Source organism: Adiantum capillus-veneris, chromosome 18 (genome assembly GCF_014529385.1).
Source record: "Adiantum capillus-veneris isolate H3 chromosome 18, ASM1452938v2, whole genome shotgun sequence".
NCBI lineage: Eukaryota > Viridiplantae > Streptophyta > Polypodiopsida > Polypodiales > Pteridaceae > Adiantum > Adiantum capillus-veneris.
The window spans coordinates 85,618,602-85,637,457 of NC_140948.1; the positions used below are offsets into that span (position 1 = coordinate 85,618,602).

Below are 18,856 nucleotides of genomic sequence, written 5' to 3' on the forward strand. Positions count from 1 at the left end.
AGGTGCATCTTCTTATTCACATAGTTGATGAGGTGGAAATAGCTGGCACAGTTCATTCCAGATGGATGTTCTTCTTAGAGCGTTTCATGAAAACGCTTAAGGGATATGTGCGTCAAAAGGCACGTCCGGAGGGTAGCATGGCAGAAGGTTGGTTGGTATCAGAGTCCCTAGTGTACATTGGAGAGTGGTTAGACGGATTTGATAAATCCCGGGATACGCTATGGCGAACCATAGATGATGAGCGCATATCTGGGATTGTCATGTGCAATCTCGGTGTTGAGAAGAAGATGACGGAAGATCTAGAGGCTAAAATCAACCGATTTTGCATGCTTCACAATCCAGTGATGCAAAAGTGGATTTCACAATATGAGGATGCAAAGCAAGAGCGACAAAGGGCACGAATCGAGTGGAGACGGGGAAGACGACCACCGATGCACTATCCAGCGGTTCTGGAGAGCCTACCAACCTTCATGAGCTTAAGATGGTTGCACAACCAATTGAAAAGCGCACAACAATGCGGTGACGAAGTGACTGAAGAAGAGTGGGAGTACTCTCGGGGTTGCGCGACCAAGGTAAGTTTGCAATGTACGACTAGCAAGTGACTTTATTTATAAACGTTTGAACGGCCACTCATAATCTTTGTTCGTTGTAGTATAAGTCATACACAGCAGCATGGTGTAAAGGTCGACATTTTAGGGTGGAACGAATCGACAAAAAGCGTTTTACTCAAGATTGTGGAATCATGGCAAAATTTGAACAGTCTAGTCGACGACGTTCCTCTGATGCAGATCCCGTGGTGGCGGAACTCACTTACTTCGGCACGCTGCAAGAGATTTTGAGGATCGATTACAGAGGATTTTTTGTCGACTTGTTCGACGTGCAATGGTTCAAGATAATCATGGAGGGTCGAAACGCTACTGTGCGTAGAGGAGAGTCTGGTTTTCTTGAGGTGGATTCTACTAAGAAATGGACTGACCTAAGAGACACTTTCGTACTACCCGAGCATTGTGAACAAGTAAGTATATAAATAGTTAACATCCCCCTTTTACAAGTTATGTGCTTGAAAGCTCTTATGTAAGTTATGTGGCTCTGGCAGGTAGTATTTCATCCTACAAAGTCTACATCAAACTGGTGGTACGTCATAGAGGTAGCCCCTCGTAGTGCAAGGACGTATGAAGGCTACCATGTGCCAATCACAACGACATCAATGGAGGAGATCAGAGAAGATGCTCAATCAGAAGCCGCTGCGGTGGTGCCAGACGAGCATCAAGATGCTACTGCTCTATATGGGGTGCATGCAGAGGAGCTACAAAATGAAACAGAGGATATGTGTTTAAACGGAGAGCTCTATATAGATATAGGAAGTTATGCCGAGTTATGCGAGGATGAGAGAGAGATCTCTTAAAGCCACAAATATTGTATTTGAACAATTTTGCTCCGTGCTGTAAAAGCTCTAGCTCTTTTGATTGAAAATTCTGAGTTTTCGACTTGCCTCTTCTACCACTCGATTCATTGCGTCATTGTATTTATATGCGTCATTACGTCATTGTATTTAATGGTATTTGCGTCATTGTCTACTCTATTCATTCAATATTAAGTTTAAATATTCGTGTGTTTAATGCAGGTATGGATGATGAGGAGTTTCTTTCTTCTTTGTCACCGCAGCAGAGACAGTGGTACGTGGAGCGTCATCGCTCTGGCGCATCATCGCGCGTTCCTACACCATCCGCATCTCCCTCTCTTTCGGAGCATTCGGCGCGCTCCGAAGCTTCGGCGTCGACGAGACGAGCGTCACACTCTTCTAGACACCGGCGCTCTAGTGGTGGCGGTGGCGGTTGTTGTGGGGATTCCGCCACCGATGCCTCCACACCGCCTCGTGTTCGACGAGGCTCTTTACCCTCCCCTTCTTTGCCCGCCCCCACACCAGCCACAGCATCGCCGTCTACGCCAGGTTTTGCACGGCTGACTGTTCCTAGAAGCTACACACCTCTACCTACTCCGCCAGGAGCCACCCCACTCGACACTCCTCGCTTCGGGGCCCAGACGCCGGTGGAGACACCTGACGTCCGTACCCCCATCGACACGCCGCTAGAGACCCCTGCCGGGACACCCAGGTTCACGCGTCACCGGCCAGAGGGCTTGCCTTACTCCGTCGACATCAGCGGCGGCATCATCATGGATGATGACGGCAAGAAGGTGATCTCGCGCATGCGTGGTCTTTGCTCTCAGCTGTTTAGACACTATATACTAAACAAATGGAGTGAAGTACCAAGTGATTTAAAAAACAGAGTCATCAGCATACTTCATGATGAGTTTCCCGTTCCAACACGGGATCAGCGCTTCAATGAAGACCTGATGAAGATTCGAATGCGCGAATACTGCAAACACAAGCGTTCCGAAGTGCAAAAAGCAATCAAGAATGGGTGGAATAGGCCAGATTGGCTGGCCAAAGAAGATTGGAAGAATGCGAAGAAAGCAGCGCGCGAGAATCCCGACAAGTGGAAGCAACAAAAAGATGCAGCCAGAGCGCGAGTAGAGGCAGGGAGCTCGCACCACTTGGGGAGCGGTGGATGGGCATCATTTGAGGCCGATTTTGTAAGTCTTTTCACATTGCTCTTTATGCATGTTCGATAGTTTAGGGTTTATGAGTTTTTTAGTTCTAACATAATGAAATCTTTGTATGTTTTGACAGTGGTCGATGACAGGACGTGATCCCACACCGTACGAGCGCGAGTACGCAGGCAGGAAGGGCTTAAACGCCCTGATGGACATTCTCAGTTCTCGCGGCGGCATGGTTAGTATTAGGGTTTACTCTTTTTTATTTTTTGTATTGTTTTATAAATGTCGTTATATGTTTATACTTACTGAAAACTGTCTTATTGTCTTTTTTTGCAGAATCCGACAAATACGCCGCTTGGACGCGATGAGACGTCTGATTAGACGACGTCAGTTTAGCCGTAGCTAGATAGCATTAGTTTAGGGTTTCTCATAGCTTATGTATCATGAGACGGATTTTATACGTCTTTTTGAACCATGTATATTATTACATTTGTCACCGCAATTCCTTTTGCCAATCAATTCTTTATGCCTATGATGTTGTACAATTGTCATTATTACATTTGCCAATCAATTCAGTTTGTCTATGATGTGTACAATTGTCAATTTTGCAAACAATGCGTCTTGTGGGTGACTATTTTGGGTCTATTATTTACCTTTGCACTTTTTTTAAAAAGTGAATCAAGTACAATATGGTTGATGGGTGGCAGGGCATTCAATGCCCTGCCACCAAAAAAATGTTCTCTCAGGCGTTGCTATAAGCGTCGCTATTTATGGCTCTGTAGCGTCGCTATATGCGTCGCTATACTCTTCTGTGAGAGCGTCGCTATAAGCGTCGCTACAAGCGTCGCTATAAGCGTCGCTATATAGCGACGCCTATAGCGACGCCTATAGCGACGCCTATAGCGACGCATATAGCGACGCTCTCGTAGCGACGCTTTTAGCGACGCTTATAGCGACGCCGGGGGTTATAAAAACCCAGTGTATTTCCGTCGCTAAGAGCGTCACAAGAGCACATAACCTCTTGTAGTGCTTGAGCCCACATCCATGTGACTCAAAGGACAAGACAGACCCACCCTCATTAAAAAAATAAAAATATGCATAATCTTTTATTCCTTCAAATAAACTTGATTAGGCCTAATCCTAATCGGGGCTTCTAAAACCTATAAATAGAGCCCTTCTCTCCCTTGTAAATCATCACATGATCACACTACACCACACCATTCTCAACACATAACACACCACTCTTCAAGCCTAGTTGTGTAGAGTGTGTGCATTGTGAGTGCTCTATTCCATCACTACACATAGGTGCATGGAGAAGCTTGAAGTTAGTTATGCCATCTAGAGGAGTGGAGTGATACTATACTCTACAATCACACTTGTAACCTACTCTTGTCCATAAATAAGATTCATAGTTTTGGGTGCAATTGTATGCTGCAACTACGACTCTTCTCTCCAAATTGACTTGATAAGTTGGCTCATCAGGTGGTTGAAGGTATATTGTCCTTGAAGTTTGTTGTGCCATTTCATGCTTGGTGGTTTGAGGGCTTGTTGAATTGTTTGCCTAAAAGGTAAATTGTAAGAGGGTGCTCGGTGAGAGGGCTCCCGTGACCCTAAGACAATTTGTGTATTGACAACAAGGTCAAGTTTTGTGTTGTCTCTCTATTTCTCATCAAGCTTTGTGTGCATCTAGTCTTTAAGGCTAAGACTGAGTTGCTCAAGTTGATTTGTGCTCTTTACCTCTCTCTGGCGTGGTGAATGTTTGTGTTTGGTGTGTGTGGATATCATGCATTCCCCTCTCTTTGTGCGTTTGAGTACAAGGAGATATCACGTGCGCCCTAGTTCGCATCTACAACTAGCTGGTGCCCATTTTCTTGTTTGGTTTCTGGCTGTGGGTTGTTGTTGTTTCTGATTGTGCTTGCCCCAACCCCAATTGAGCAGCACGGGAGCCTCGAAGGGTGTTTAGAGGCCGCTCTTCTTGTTGCTCGCCCTGGACCGCCTCAACGCTTGAAGGTGAATGGTTTGCTAGAAGATGAAGAATGCATTGCAGGTGTGTTTGATTATCAGTGTTCTTTTGTGGATACTATGCAAGATTTGGAGTCTTTATGGATTGCAATTTGCATATGGGAAGTGAGGTTGTGAAAGTATGCTGAATAGAAATGTATATGGCCATTGAGGATTTCAAAAATACTCAAAGTATTGATGTACGAGTGGAGACTAAGTATAAGTCTGTGGCAAAGAAAGTGAAACCAGTGGCATTACCTCTACCAAAAGACTACACAAATAAGATGTAACAAGCTGCTTTGCAACCTAGCCTTCGTGACCCAAGCAAGATTGGACACAAGTTCACAAAGGATTCTTTGAAGGAGTTACAGGTTGGTTGTACGGAGAGTTTGACAAAAGCTGAAAAGATATGCTTTGAAGACATGCTTGCCAAACACGGAAAAGCTTTTGCATTTGAGCTTTATGAGATAGGGTGTGTTGATCCATCCATCGTTGCTCCTATGGTGATCTTCACTATCCCTCATGTACCTTGGAACTTGAGACCTATTCCTGTTCCAAAGGCTCATTTGCCAAAACTCATTGAGTTGCTGAATGAAAAGATCAAGGTGGGTGTCTTGGAGCCTTCTTGTGCTCCGTATTCAAACAGGTGGTTCATAGTTCCGAAGAAAAATGGTTCTTTACGCTTTATTCAGGATATGCAACCTGTAAATAAGGTGACAATCAGAAATGTGGGTATAGGGCCAATTGTCAATGAGTTTGCAGAGGCATTTGCATGAAGGGCAATATATTCTATGGGAGATTTGTACTCAAGGTATGATCAGTTCCAAGCAGGGACTTGACTACCATGAGGACACCCTTGGGTTTAGTAAGGATGTGCACCTTACCTCGGGGGGCAACTAATTCAGTTGCACATATGGTGAATGGTATGAAGAAAGTCCTACGTGACTTCATACCTCAAACTACAATGCCTTTCCTTGATGATGTGCCAATCAAAGGATGTGATGTAAGTGATAAATATGTGGCTCTAGACTCGAGGGGGTGCCGAAAGTATGTGACAACCCATATCAATGATTGTGATAATATCTTGTCAAGGTTGGAAGAGGTGAACCTTACCTTGTCTGGCCAAAAGTCAATGTTTGGTGTGAATGAAGTTCTTATTGTGGGACATATGTGTGGGCCATATGGTAGAAGGCCTTGTCCTGCAAAGATTGACGTAATCCAGAGAATGAAAGAGAAATGTATAAATGTCATTGAGGTTCGAAGGTTCTGGGGTGCATGCGTGTTTTATGTTATCTGGATTCCGCATTATGCACATGTAGCAGAGCCTTTGATTCAGCTTTTGAGAAAGAACAAAAAGTTTCAATGGGAAGAAATGCATACCCATGCCATGAGGAAATTAAACAAGTTGCTGCTTATGTCTCCAACTTTGAGAAAAGCAAACTATGAATGTGGAAGATATGTAATTGTGACAGTGGATACTAGCCCCACAGGGATTGGATGGGCGATTGGGCAAGATGATAATGATGGCAAGCGATATGTGGTGAGGTTTTGAGCAAAAGTACTAAGTGCTCGTCAATGCAACTATCCACAGGTAAAAAGAGAGTTATGGGGAGTAGTCACAGCGTTGAAATGTGACAAAGAGTATTTGATAGGAGAAAATGTAATAGCGGAGACTGATTGTCTACCCCTTCTTGGAATGATAACAAGTTGCTCAACTCCTGACATTGCTATGTTGAGATGGATTGCCTACATAAAGTCCTTGAACCCAGAATTCAAGCATATTGCAGGGAAAGATAATCCAGTTGCAGATATGCTTTCAAGAGCAAGGTATGAAAAAGAAGAAGACATGGTTGTCGAGGGCAATGATGTAGGCACACAGTTCTATAGTATCTCTCATGCCAAGGGCGATCATGTTTGTCTGTCAAATGCACTTGAGTCATTTGCAGAGGACCTATATCAAGGTGATTGGTTGCTCATTGGACGCTATCTGAGCACTTTGACAAGGCAAGAAGGGGTGATTGATCAAGAGTTCAAAAGAATACGGAGAAAGGCCTACGGATACTTTTTGAAAGATGGGTACTTATGGAAGCGTCCAAAACAAAGAAATGGAATGCCAATGAGAGTCGTGAATGATAAGGACGCTCAAAATGAGCTTATGAAAAAGTTTCATGAGAGTCTTTATGCTGGACATAGAGGTGTATGGGCCACCTTTACTAAAATGAAAGAGAAGTATTGGTGGAAAGGTATGTATAAAGATGTATCTCACTTTGTGGAGTCATGTGAAACCTGTCAAATGTATTCAAATGTACAGGAACGGAAGAATAGAGATAGACAGCAAAAGGTAGAGAAAGAGATCTTTTTATTGATGGATCTTTGTAGACTTTTGATACAACAGAGGAGCAATTGAATATGGGCGCACTCCGTTGTACGGAGCTCGAACCTCCCGACTACCCCCAAGCTTCAGTCCGCTTGCATGCAGCGTCTCACTCGCACTCGCACTCGCACTCGCAGAAGAGGAGATCTGTGAATGATCCCCAAACGCACCACCCGTCGTGCTTTTATCTTTCTTTTCCTCAAAAAGCCTGTACCATTTTTGCACCAAGTATACCTGCGAGAATAAGATAAGAACATGATCGCTAAGCGATCCGTAAAGGTTAGATTTATATCATGACACTTTGCACAGATCCTGTTTCACACATTGATTTCAATATCGCTTACAAAATAGCCAAAAGAACATACTCGTGCAACCAATTCAACATGATAATCAAAGTAAAAAAACATAATTATATACCTTCATAATCTCAATTGCAATAGTCTACTATGAAGAAACAAATCCACTTCTTGGTTGATAGCAGGGAGAGTTGTATGATGTTGTATGTCCATCTGTCCCTGTGTATACTACACTGCTGCTGCCTTCTATTTGTTTTTATCATAACTTTTACAAACGAACTCAGAACAGAGCAGTCCAGGTACTCAAAACGACGGGAATAGCTTTGGTCTACAAGACAGCACAAACAGAATTGCGAAAAACGTCTTTCTTTGGCTGAAAACGAAACTTTTAGGTTGTGACTCCTAAAACCTCTATTTTTGGGTCTCCACTACTTTTTCAAGTTATTTTAAGCTTACCCATGCATTTTGAGCTATAACACATAAATATAAAACACTCATATTAATAAAAATCTTTATTTTACTGTTTATAGACAGACTATCTCTTATTCATTAATCTTTATCAAATACATGTTTAGTGTATTAGTTTTAAAAAAAGAATATATATTCTCTCTTAATATCTCAAACTCATTCATATAAGCTCTATTTAATAGACTATTCAACAATCTTTCAAATCGTGCTAAATGAAAGATATGTCCTACTATATTCTTTTTGACTTTAAGAACTTCAAAATTTAGTCCTATTACACCTACTTACCCTTTGGTCATGTATTACAAGTGGGTAGTAGATCTGGTTACAATGCCATTGGGCTTATGGCAAATGGGATACATAGTGCTTGCACGGGAAGATTTAACCAACCAAGTTGAAGGTCGTGCTCTAAGAACGAAAAGCACAGAAGGGATATGTAAGTTCCTCTTGGATGATGTAATTAGCTGTTATGGCTATGTTGGGAAAATAACAGTGGATAGGGGTGAGTTGGATGCTGACAAAGCAAGGGAGTTTTTCTCTAGGTTGGGCATTAAACTTGCTCTCACTACTGTATATAATCCTGAGGGAAATGGAAAATCAGAGCGTGGGCATCCTCCTATCATTAAAGCTTTAGCTAAGGCTTGCAAAGGTAAAATGGGAGAGTGGCCTAGGTTGTTGCCTTATACTTTATGGGCTGATCGTACACCTCATAGCTTGGTTACTGGTTATATGGCTTTTGAGTTGATGCATGGTCAGAAACCTATAATGCCAATTGAGGATCTAATTCCTACATGGAATGTATTACCTTGGGAAGATGGAGTGAGTAGCAAAGACCTTCTTTCTTTGCGCATACAACAGTTAGAAAGAAGGCCCCAAGATATTGAGATTGCACTAGCACGATTGAAAGATGCAAGGTTAAAGAATAAGGACAGATTTGATAAGAGGCATAGGCTCACACCTAAAGCTATTGAGGAAGGTGATTGGATGTTGGTGTATGACAGCAGTTTTGACAACCAACATTCAACAATAAGAAAGCTTTCAAAGAGATGGTTTGGTCCTTATGTGGTTCAGCATGTACATGGGAATGCAACTTATACCTTGCATGAATTAGATCGGACAAAAATGAAGATTCCCATTGCAGGCAAAAGAATCAAGTTATTCAAAAGAAGAGGTGATACAGATCCCTTTGATTCACAGGAAGGTCAAAATGAAGGCTCTGATGAAAATGGTATGGATGTGGATGAAGAACAAGAGGATGATGCATTATATTTTGTTGCAAGCAATGATGAAATTGACATGTATGTTGACTTAAATGAAGACTGAACCTGCAAAAGATATATGTGGCACATGCCGGAGGATGTGCAGGTTTAGACGGGTTGGATGTCGTGCGATGGCACGTTCATAATTTGAAATTAAAGTATCTACCTCACTCTTAATGTTTATGATGTGTGGGATGAAATGCTACAATGTACATAGTGTGATATATGCGAAAATGGATGTCACGGTTGCATTCGTGTACATACCTTGCCGGGCGGGCGAGGCCTAGCACGTGGAACCATGGAATGATTTTACACATAAATATATTCCTAATTTGCTTTAGGAATGTACAAATGTCAAGTGTTTCGAAGTGGCACGCTCGTTTTGCCTAGAAAGCTCAATGCGGACAATCTCGGCCAAAAATAGCAGGTTTCGTGCCCTGACGTAAAAGACGTATCCAAAGTGCTTACCAAGTGGGAAAATGATGTTCAACATGAAATTTGAGCCCAATGAGATTTTTCAACAATTTTAGGGATTTTTCCCAGCTCGTTTGGGCTTTTTACGATCAAAAAGTGACATTTTTGGGCTAAAAATGGTCAAAAATAGCCTTAAAAATACTCAAAATAGGTCAAAATTCCACATAAACGATGTTGGCGTTGTTGCTCAAGTTGTGTGGGAATTTTTAGAGCCAAGAATGAGCTCATTTGGGCACATGATCAAGAAGATACAGCCATTCCATTACAGGGTGCTAGTGCAGTCCCATGCTGCTTTCACTACATGGTTGAGGTTGTGAGGCCTCCAATTAGGGTTTCCCCTCCTCAAATAACTACTTGGGCTTCTCCAATGAAGTACTGAAGCTTCCATGAAATGGTCACGATGAAGAATCGAAGCGTAAATTTAGGGTTTTTAACAGGTCGAATGAGCACTGCATCTGTGCAATTGGGAGCGAGGCTACACCTAATCTTCACACACACAAGAGTTTTGAGTTAGTATTGGTTATTTTTCAAAGTGGAGCTTTCATGGCTGGAGTTATTTTCTTTTTTTGTGTGTTTTTGGCTTCAGATCGTCTATGCCTTGCTTAATTTTTCTACGAATCCTCACAGTCAGAGGCCCGACGCTTTCCTAGTCGCACTGCGCACTTCTTGACAACGGGCAGCTTATAGACAAGGTCTATACACAATGTACCTAGATGGTTTCAAGGAAAAACTCAAGGCAAGCTCTCAAATAGTAGGAAACAACTCAAAGACTACAAAGCGTCGAATTTGACATATGAAGTCAAACTGACTCCAAATGAGCCCAAACTGGATGAGCAACATGAGGACTATGTAGCGGACAAGTCCATGGCTTCAAAAGTAACCAAACAACTCTACACACCAAGTAGTAACAAAAATTGTTCATTTCAAAGTAGAGAAGAGCACGAAGTGATGCCGGCACGACCAAATCTTGCCGAACTCATTTTAGGACTTGTTTTAGATGTAATGAAAATGTGTAGGTCATGAAATTATCTTTTCAAACAAAAAATATGATTGTTGTTAATAATCGCGATTATTTAATTTTGTGCATAACTGGCTTCAGAATCATTGTTTTGCTTCAGCTATCACTTGTACACATCTATCTCATGCCAGATGTCAAATTTGAGCCCAAAAGGTTAAGAAAAATTCAGATTTTTCCAAAAAATGCACTAAAGATTCCTTTGTCCACATTTTGAGTTATTTGTCACATTTTTTGATCCGAATCATCCCATATCTCACACAAAGGGTCTATAGCATGTCTAGAACCAGCTTGCAATAAAAAATGTCCAATTTGATGAAAAAGTTAAGAATTGCTATTATTTACTTTTTTATCAAAATGAGTTCAAATTTCAACTTTGACCTTATGGGACCAAAGTACATGATGTGACAAGCCCAGTAATCAAGTTTAACCATATTTGTATCACAAAAACCCAAAGTTCCTTCATATCTACTGTTTCAGAGTTTGAAGCCTAAATCTGACACCATTTCCATCCTATGCACTCAAATGAGCCCACACTTCACTCAGAGTATCTAAATCACATACTTTTCAAGCCTGCGAAGGAAAAATGCAAAAAATTGGAAAACTTTCCCCACTATAAATAATCATGATTTTTTACTTTGGTTGCAAATTTTACCTGGATTGAATGGTTTTAATCTTTACATGTTTTTATGTATCTATGCATGCCCCAAAAATGTTTTGAAGTAAAATGGACATCATTTGCCAACAATTCAGACACAACGCATTTCAGAGCAAAATTTGTGAAATTTTCTAGATACGAGTTGTATTTTCCTAATAGGTACAATGCAAGCGGATAAGAAAGCAAAGAAGAGGATGACTCAAAAAGAAAAGCTTGCATTGTTGCTCGGGCAGAAATGCCTTGGTAACTTAGTCGATGTCCCTGCTTCATAAGTGGGGACAACGGCTTCACGACACTCCATAAATTTTTCCGCATAAGATAGCCTTTTACTTTAATTTTCCAGGTGTGGAAAATGGATCCATTAAACTTGTTGCCTTTCAACACCATGTTAGTCTTTAAGAAGCCTAGTAACGAGGGTGTTGGTTATTGCACCGTCTTTACCTTTGTGTTTATATGTTGAGAGGTTGTCTTTGTCCATAAACCCTTTGGCTTGATTCACCTTGTGGATATCATTGAATTCCAGCATTTTGATATGCTTGGCTATGCTTTATATGCAAGCCAAAAAAAAAAAAGTAAACTCTTGAAGCTCTAAAGTCCCCTTTAGATGCGCTTGCTAGGCTTTCAAATGTTGTACTACATCTGGAAAAAGATTTGATGTGGTGAGCACATAGAACTTTTGGGGCAACAGATAGGTTTTGAGCCTGCGACAAGCAAGAACCTAGGAAAAGACCCACTATTACAGGAGAACTCACTTACATTATTCATCTTGCTCTCAAGATAGACTGGTTTGAAGTTCCTTCCCTGCTTTTCTAAGAGAACCGACCCAAAAGCTACTGATCCCACACTAATAAATGCATAGAAAATCAATTGCAAGTCAAGAGGAATCACTATTGTTAAAGCACACAATACCTCCATGATACCTTCAAAAGACTCTTGCATATCTTCATTCCACTCAAACCCTTGAACTCGTTGACTCAATTTTTGGAGAGGATACACATACTGACATTGCATCCAAAAAAACGTAACAAGTACTTGAGTTTATGCACTTGGTCATCAATGTTGCTATCTACTGCCTAGACCCTTTGTGATTCTGACAATAGAGGAGGCTTTTCCATATGTAATGCGACACATGGATGTCTCATCTAGGATCTCTAAATGGCTAGTTAGGTTACAAGAGTTTGACTACACCATGCAAGTACAAAAATCCACCAGGGCTAGTTTAGCGGGTATTCTTACTCATCGCCACTATGAGAAGAAGATGAAGGTCAACACGGAAGCAAAAGAAGAGACATCAATGGTAGAAAGTCCTAAACTAGAAAGAGCTCACTCTCTTTCGTTTGACAGAGAATATAAGAGAACAGTGGACCAGTGTGCAGTTGGCATCGTCATTTTGAATGAGCAAAAGGAAAGGGTATTCTCCATCGGACAACTATTACACTCCCACTCCAACAATGAAGCTGAGTATGAAATTTGAATTCTTGGGTTAGAACAATGTATTTTGCAAGGGATTCAGCGTCTAAATGTGTTTGGCGATGCTATGCTTTTGATAAAGTAGATAAAGGGCAATTCGGTTTGTAAAAGTCAAGTTTTACTTGGTCAACTACGCCAAGTTAAGGATCTTTTAAGGAAGTTCAAAGCAGTGCAATTATTTCATGTCCCCAAGACAGAAAATCAGGAGGCAGATGCTCTAGCCAAGGAAAGAATACAAGACGTTCCCATAGGAGCAATCAAACGAAAACTACCCCTCTTCCAAGGTAGTGATGCTATGCCTGATATTATTAGATTTCTAGACACGGGAGAATGTAAAGGGTACACTAGGGGCCAGAAACAGTGGCTGGTAAGGAAGGCTACAAGATACCGCCTTGTAAGAGACCACTTCTATTGTAAAGGCAAGGATCAGATTCTCAGGCGAGTACCAACCTCCAATGAGATCACATAGGTAATTTCAAGTTGCCATGATGGTATCTGCGGTGGTCATTTTGTGTTAGATATCACTAGTAGGAAGATTCTACAGGTAGGATACTCTTGGCCTAGTCTGAACAAGGATGCGCATCATTGGTGTAAAACGTGCAAGGCTTGTCAAGTGGCTAGTGGTTGCACACTTAACTATGAACCACAGACTCCTATCATCGCATACGGTCCATTTGAAAAATGGGGAATAGATTCAATCGGTCCCCTACCAAGGGCCCAATCAGGTAAACTATAAATTCTAGTTGGTATAGACTACATGACCCGATGGGCGGAAGCAGTATCCACCACCTGCATTATAGTCCAAGAGGTAGCAAAGTTCATATTTGAGCACATATGTTGTCGTTTTGGCACTCCTCTTGAGACAATATCTGAGAGGGGACCAGGTTTCAGAGGCGATCTGGTGGGAGAAGTGATGAAAATTTTAGGCATTACACGCCGACATTCCACACCATACTATCCACAGTGTAATGGCCTAGTAGAAAAGGTAAACGGAATGATCTATAAAATCATCACAAAGCAGGTGAATAACCACATAGGTGACTAGGATAAACATCTCATGGCTGCTCTATGGGCCTACTGAGCGACGTTTCGAACATCATTAGGTTTCACCCCTTTCCATCTAGTTTACGGAAAGGAGGCAATTCTGCCCATTGAGGTACAAATAGCAAGCTTACGAGTCATGGCTAGCCAATTACAATGCCCATTTGTAAATCTCTACAACCACATCCTAGATCTGGAAATGCTACAACTAGATAGGGAAGATGCAATCAATCACTATGCAACGCAGACAGAGCGACGCGGCTCACCTTCAATCAAGGGCTTAAGGAAAAGGGCCTGGAAAAAGGAATGTTAGTATTGAGATACAACAGCTAATTTGACACCAGGAAGGACAAGAAATTTCAACCCTGATGGGAAGGACCATTCATTGTCAAAAGGCGCTATGACAATGGCAGCTATAAGCTGATGAAAGTAGATGGGACAATTCACAAGACTAGAGTCAATGGATGGAGGCTAAAGAGGTATTTCCTTAGGTTTGCTCCAGAGTTCATGCTGGATATTCCATAAGAGGGAGGACCCTCCAACTTCACGACTAAAGAATCACAGGTAGGGCTAGAAGCATGAATGCCTTCAGCCAGACGGGAGGGCTAATGACGACCGGTTTTTGAAACCGCGATCGCGAGAACGAAACCCCAAGAAGGGGAGAGCATATTACCAAGGGGGGGGGGAAAAAAATAATTCTTTAACATTCACCACCCCTCTAGGCTTAACCACTGGCGGGGAGCCACCAATTTGGCCACATCTCTCCATTATCGCCAGAAGACAAAGCCCTCTCTCTCCTACTGCTCGGCTCCGCCAGCCCACTCTCTCTGACTTACCCTGCCCGCTGCATCACTCGGCGCAATGGACGCATTAAAAAAAACATTTCCACTATTCCCTGGCGGGATGCCAATTTTTTAAATTCTCTCTCTCTCTTTCTTTATTCACAATCTCTCTCTCTCTCTCTCTCTCTCTCTCTCTCTCTCTCTCTCTCTCTCTCTCTCTCTCTCTCTCTCTCTCTCTCTCTCCTCTCTCTCTCTCTCTCTCTCTCTCTCTCTCTCTCTCTCTCTCTCTCTCTCTCTCTCCGCTCGTCCATATCCCAGCCCAATGGGCTGCCATAACTCACCCCTATTTTTTTCCCTCTCGTCCACACCCCCTCGGCTTCACTCTCCCCCCCCCTATCCCTCCCCTCTTGTTTTCTTCCCACCGGCGGACCACCGCCGTATCCTCCCCTATCTTCCCCTCCTTCAGTTAGCTCTCACTCTCTCCCTCTGAGTGAGCGGCCCGGCGGGCATGGAATCTCTCTCTCTCTCTCTCTCTCTCTCTCTCTCTCTCTCTCTCTCTCTCTCTCTCTCTCTCTCTCTCTCTCTCTCTCTCTCTCTCTCTCTCTCTCTCTCTCTCTCTCTCTCTCTCTCAATTCAGTCCCTCCACATAACCTCTTCCTCTCTCTTTTTCTCATCGCACTGCACCCGCAGGGAGCCTATCTCAACAATCTCCCTCTCTGTCACTCTCAGCTAGTCAGAGGCGCGCAGCCAGTCAACAGGATCACTCTCTCTCTATCACACCCACACACCCACACACACACCCTTGCCGTATGCACACACACACACACACACACCCATACACACACACCATCCCCCCCCCCCCCGCCCTTCACTCACACACACCTCCTCACGCCATCTCTGTGGCATGCACCACATAGAAGAAATAATATATAAATAAATATATATATGTATATATCCTTTAACCTATACCCCCGTTCCCACGCACACCTTACCATACATACACCCATACATATACGCACTCACGAGCACACTCACATATATAGCACGCACGTCTACACGCACGAGTATAAATCCTCACATACACACGCACGCCATACACACCCACCAAAAATAAAAGAGGTAAAAAAAACCAAAGGACATCGACAAAAAGAAAAGAGACGACCAAATCGTGTGTCACCGACATTAAAATAAGCAAAAATGTCGAAGGCATGCCCCCGCCGACCCCGAAAGTGACGAATGCGCTACACCGATGCACCAGCTAGGCCACCGTTCACCGGCATTGCATCCACGATTCCCTCTTTAGTAAAGATCCGTAGGTTTTTCTCATTTTTCTAGTTGCAAAACCAAATCTTGTAAAAAAATTCCAATTTTGTAAATTCTCATCTCTCTAGGTGATGGTCACAAAGGCCCACCTAGGGGTTTTCCTTATAATATTTTCCAAGACAAAGCAAGGGTCAACCACCCTGGACCCACAGCCTTTCTTTGTCTCCCTTTATTAGATTACCCTAATCCAATCATATTACCCTAATCTAAAGTAGCCAGCACCTATAAAAAGGCACTGAAAGGTCACTATCGGGGGGGGCAAGTTGATCAGAGGTCAGCACTTGGTAGTATTTTGGGTGGGAGGAATTGGCAACATTTGCATCACAAGAGAGGGGACTTAGTGTAGCGATTTTCTTTGGGAATTTGTACTATGCAAAGAATCTATGTCTACATCTCGACTCCAATGGTCGATGCACACACACTCATGTTAGCAAGGTTCTCGTGTCGGTGAGTCATCTCTAGAGAATGCACCAAGTAGGCTCCCTATCTCTCCCTCTATCTCTCTATCACCATGAATTGCCACCTCGTTGGAAATAAAGTTGCTATAAATATCGCAAGAAAATAATTCTCCCTCACACCCCCGAGGGTTTTCATCACCTCTCATTTTCCCTCTGTGTGTGTGTGGAGAGTCCCTGATATTTCAAATCACTGTTGTCTACGTCCTAGCCGCTCAAAGCTAGGTGGTGCCCCCTGTTCACTTCAGTGTGACCGGATTGTGGCGTGCATCGGCTCCCGGCGTTTTCAAGGCCGTTGGGGTTCGTGTCGCACTTTACACTCGTCAACAGCTATTGAAGTAATCTCCAAATGGAACTACCATGTACAGAGGACAAAATTTGCAAGTGATCTTATGTCAATACATTCATTTTTCTTCCCAACACCTACGCAGGAAAGATGTGGCAGACGGTTGGCAGGAGAGAAACTAGTGGTCTTGATCCTCAATCCTCAAGGCTTTTGTGCTCTTTTACAATGACAAAGGCTTCACAACATTGAACTTACCAGCCACAAGGAAGTCATCAGTGCCCACAAGAGCCTAATCAATAGCCTTCATGCATTGGATTATATCCACAAGGATTGTTTAGTCTCAAAGGTAATTTTGGCTTTTTGAGGACATTTAATATAAGATTTCATTTCCTTTTTCTCTCTATTCCCTCCCTCTCCCCCTTCCATTTTGGACCACGATTGATATCAATGCTAAAACCAAGCTGCGAACCCTACCTTGTATTCGATTGTCCACAATCTCACATGTCGATGACCTCGTGCCACCCACACACTCACTTGTCAATTCGGATGATACACACACACACACACACACACTATGAGTGTTCTATATGGTATTTCATAGCTTGGATTTGATGTTCAAATCATTGAAAAAATAGTGCAACAACATTAGAATTTTTTTTCTAAGGCTTAAGTTATTAAGCTCTATTAGAGGAGAGTCACAATTATTTTCTTCATGTTTAAATTTTTTGTAAAACGATGATGTAGAGACTATGTTACCAAGACCTAAGCTAGGGGTGGATACTTAAAATTCTTTTATGGTTGATGTGTCAAGTGTGAGGTTCTCACTTACTATGGTATTTAGATTTAGGACCACATCCGGTGTCAAGTCTTCTCTCTTTCTCTCTCTCTCTCTCTCTCTCTCTCTCCCTCTCTCTCTCTCTCTCTCTCTCAAACTTGTGTACTGATAGAAGACAACCTTAAAAGATTGTTTACAATATGGCCCATATCAGTGTAGAAGTGGCACAATGAAGTTTTGTCAACATAATTCATTGATAGGTTTTACCAAAATGGGTGGATCGAAAACCATTAATTTATGCAAGCAGGTGATGAATTTCTGTTAGTAGCATATTCACTAATATTCAATCAAACATTTCACTAGAGACTTATTCCTGCAATGACAAACACCTCTCTAGCATGATCTCACCACAAGAGTACATTGTAAGACCAAATGTATAGGACATTATGAGAGTGTTGCAACAAATTTTTTATGGAATGTGTACGTCTAGAGTAAATCTTTTCTTTTTGAATTTGCTACGCTTGTCATAAGAATGGTGAACTAGTCTGGTTATGTTGAATTAAGATTATTTTCTATAGGAGGATATCTACAAGAAAGTAGCATTGTATTGTTACTTTTGTTACTTTATAAAGGCTTCTTAGTATCTATGATAGATGTATTAAATGCTATCACCAAAGCTACTGTAGCACTCATGTAGTAGTGGGTGATATCACATACGGGCATGGGAGATGGGATCAAAGGCCTCCATTAATCTAGGGACTTGACATTAAGATAGCATTTTAGACCTTGTTGCGGATGTGATTTTTGGTTACTTACCTTTTGTACAAGTGTTTATTCCCCCTCATCGTAATACATTCGTACACAAACTTTCCTTACATAGATTTCTTATCAGTTTAATTTCCAGGTGTATTTTTATCATGCCTTAGTATTTGAGTACATCTATCTAACGAGAGTATTTCCAATTTCTATAACACAATCTCCCATTCTAATATTCTCATTTGATAAATGCTCAACTAGTTTTTCTTTCTTATGACTTGCTCTCTTTATTTGTGACTCAAGTTGATCTATGCTATTGAGTTGAACTGCAGAGTTTTTCTTCCCGCTAAGTTGTCACACATTTTAGTTTCAACAAGGTTATGGCCACTTTTTGTTTGTGTTCCACCTTAATTTATTTTTACCTTTGCGATTGTGGGGTCAAGGTGCCAAGACTGCACATTCTAAACATCAGTGTTTTTGAACTTACTCTCATGTATACAATACACTTAACCACGTAGGCCTTCATCTTACACAAACCCTTGGTCACATTACCCAACACACTAGTTTAGACATTGTGCATTGTTATGGCAAGGATCTATTGGGTTGAACTAAATTAAAATGGAAAAATTTCTACACATGCTAGAGCTCCTACACCTGAAGAGGGTAGGAATCTCCGCTCCACACCTTGTTATGGAAACTTATGGTTATTTACATGTGTATGAGAGTTCCTACGCCTCTTGAGACATGACTGTCTACTTTGCAATATTGTTACAAAAATTTATGGATGGTGATACATGTGTACTACAATGCCTATGCCTCGTAAGGCACGACTGTCCATGGTTACATTATATGTGGAACTGGCCCACC

General features: G+C 42.0%; 1 protein-coding gene across 1 annotated transcript in view; it reads left to right on the plus strand.

Annotated features, from left to right (window-relative positions):
- Nucleotides 1–273: 273 nt before the first annotated feature.
- Nucleotides 274–18,856, plus strand: part of LOC147435969 (uncharacterized) — a 31,992-nt gene continuing 13,409 nt past the window's right edge. Inside the window, exons 1-2 of the mRNA XM_086487813.1 lie at nt 274–1,015; nt 1,097–2,532. Of these exons, the coding sequence (XP_086343939.1) occupies nt 1,531–2,532 (1,002 nt within the window). The 5' untranslated portion in view covers nt 274–1,015; nt 1,097–1,530. The remainder of the gene's footprint in view (nt 1,016–1,096; nt 2,533–18,856) is intronic.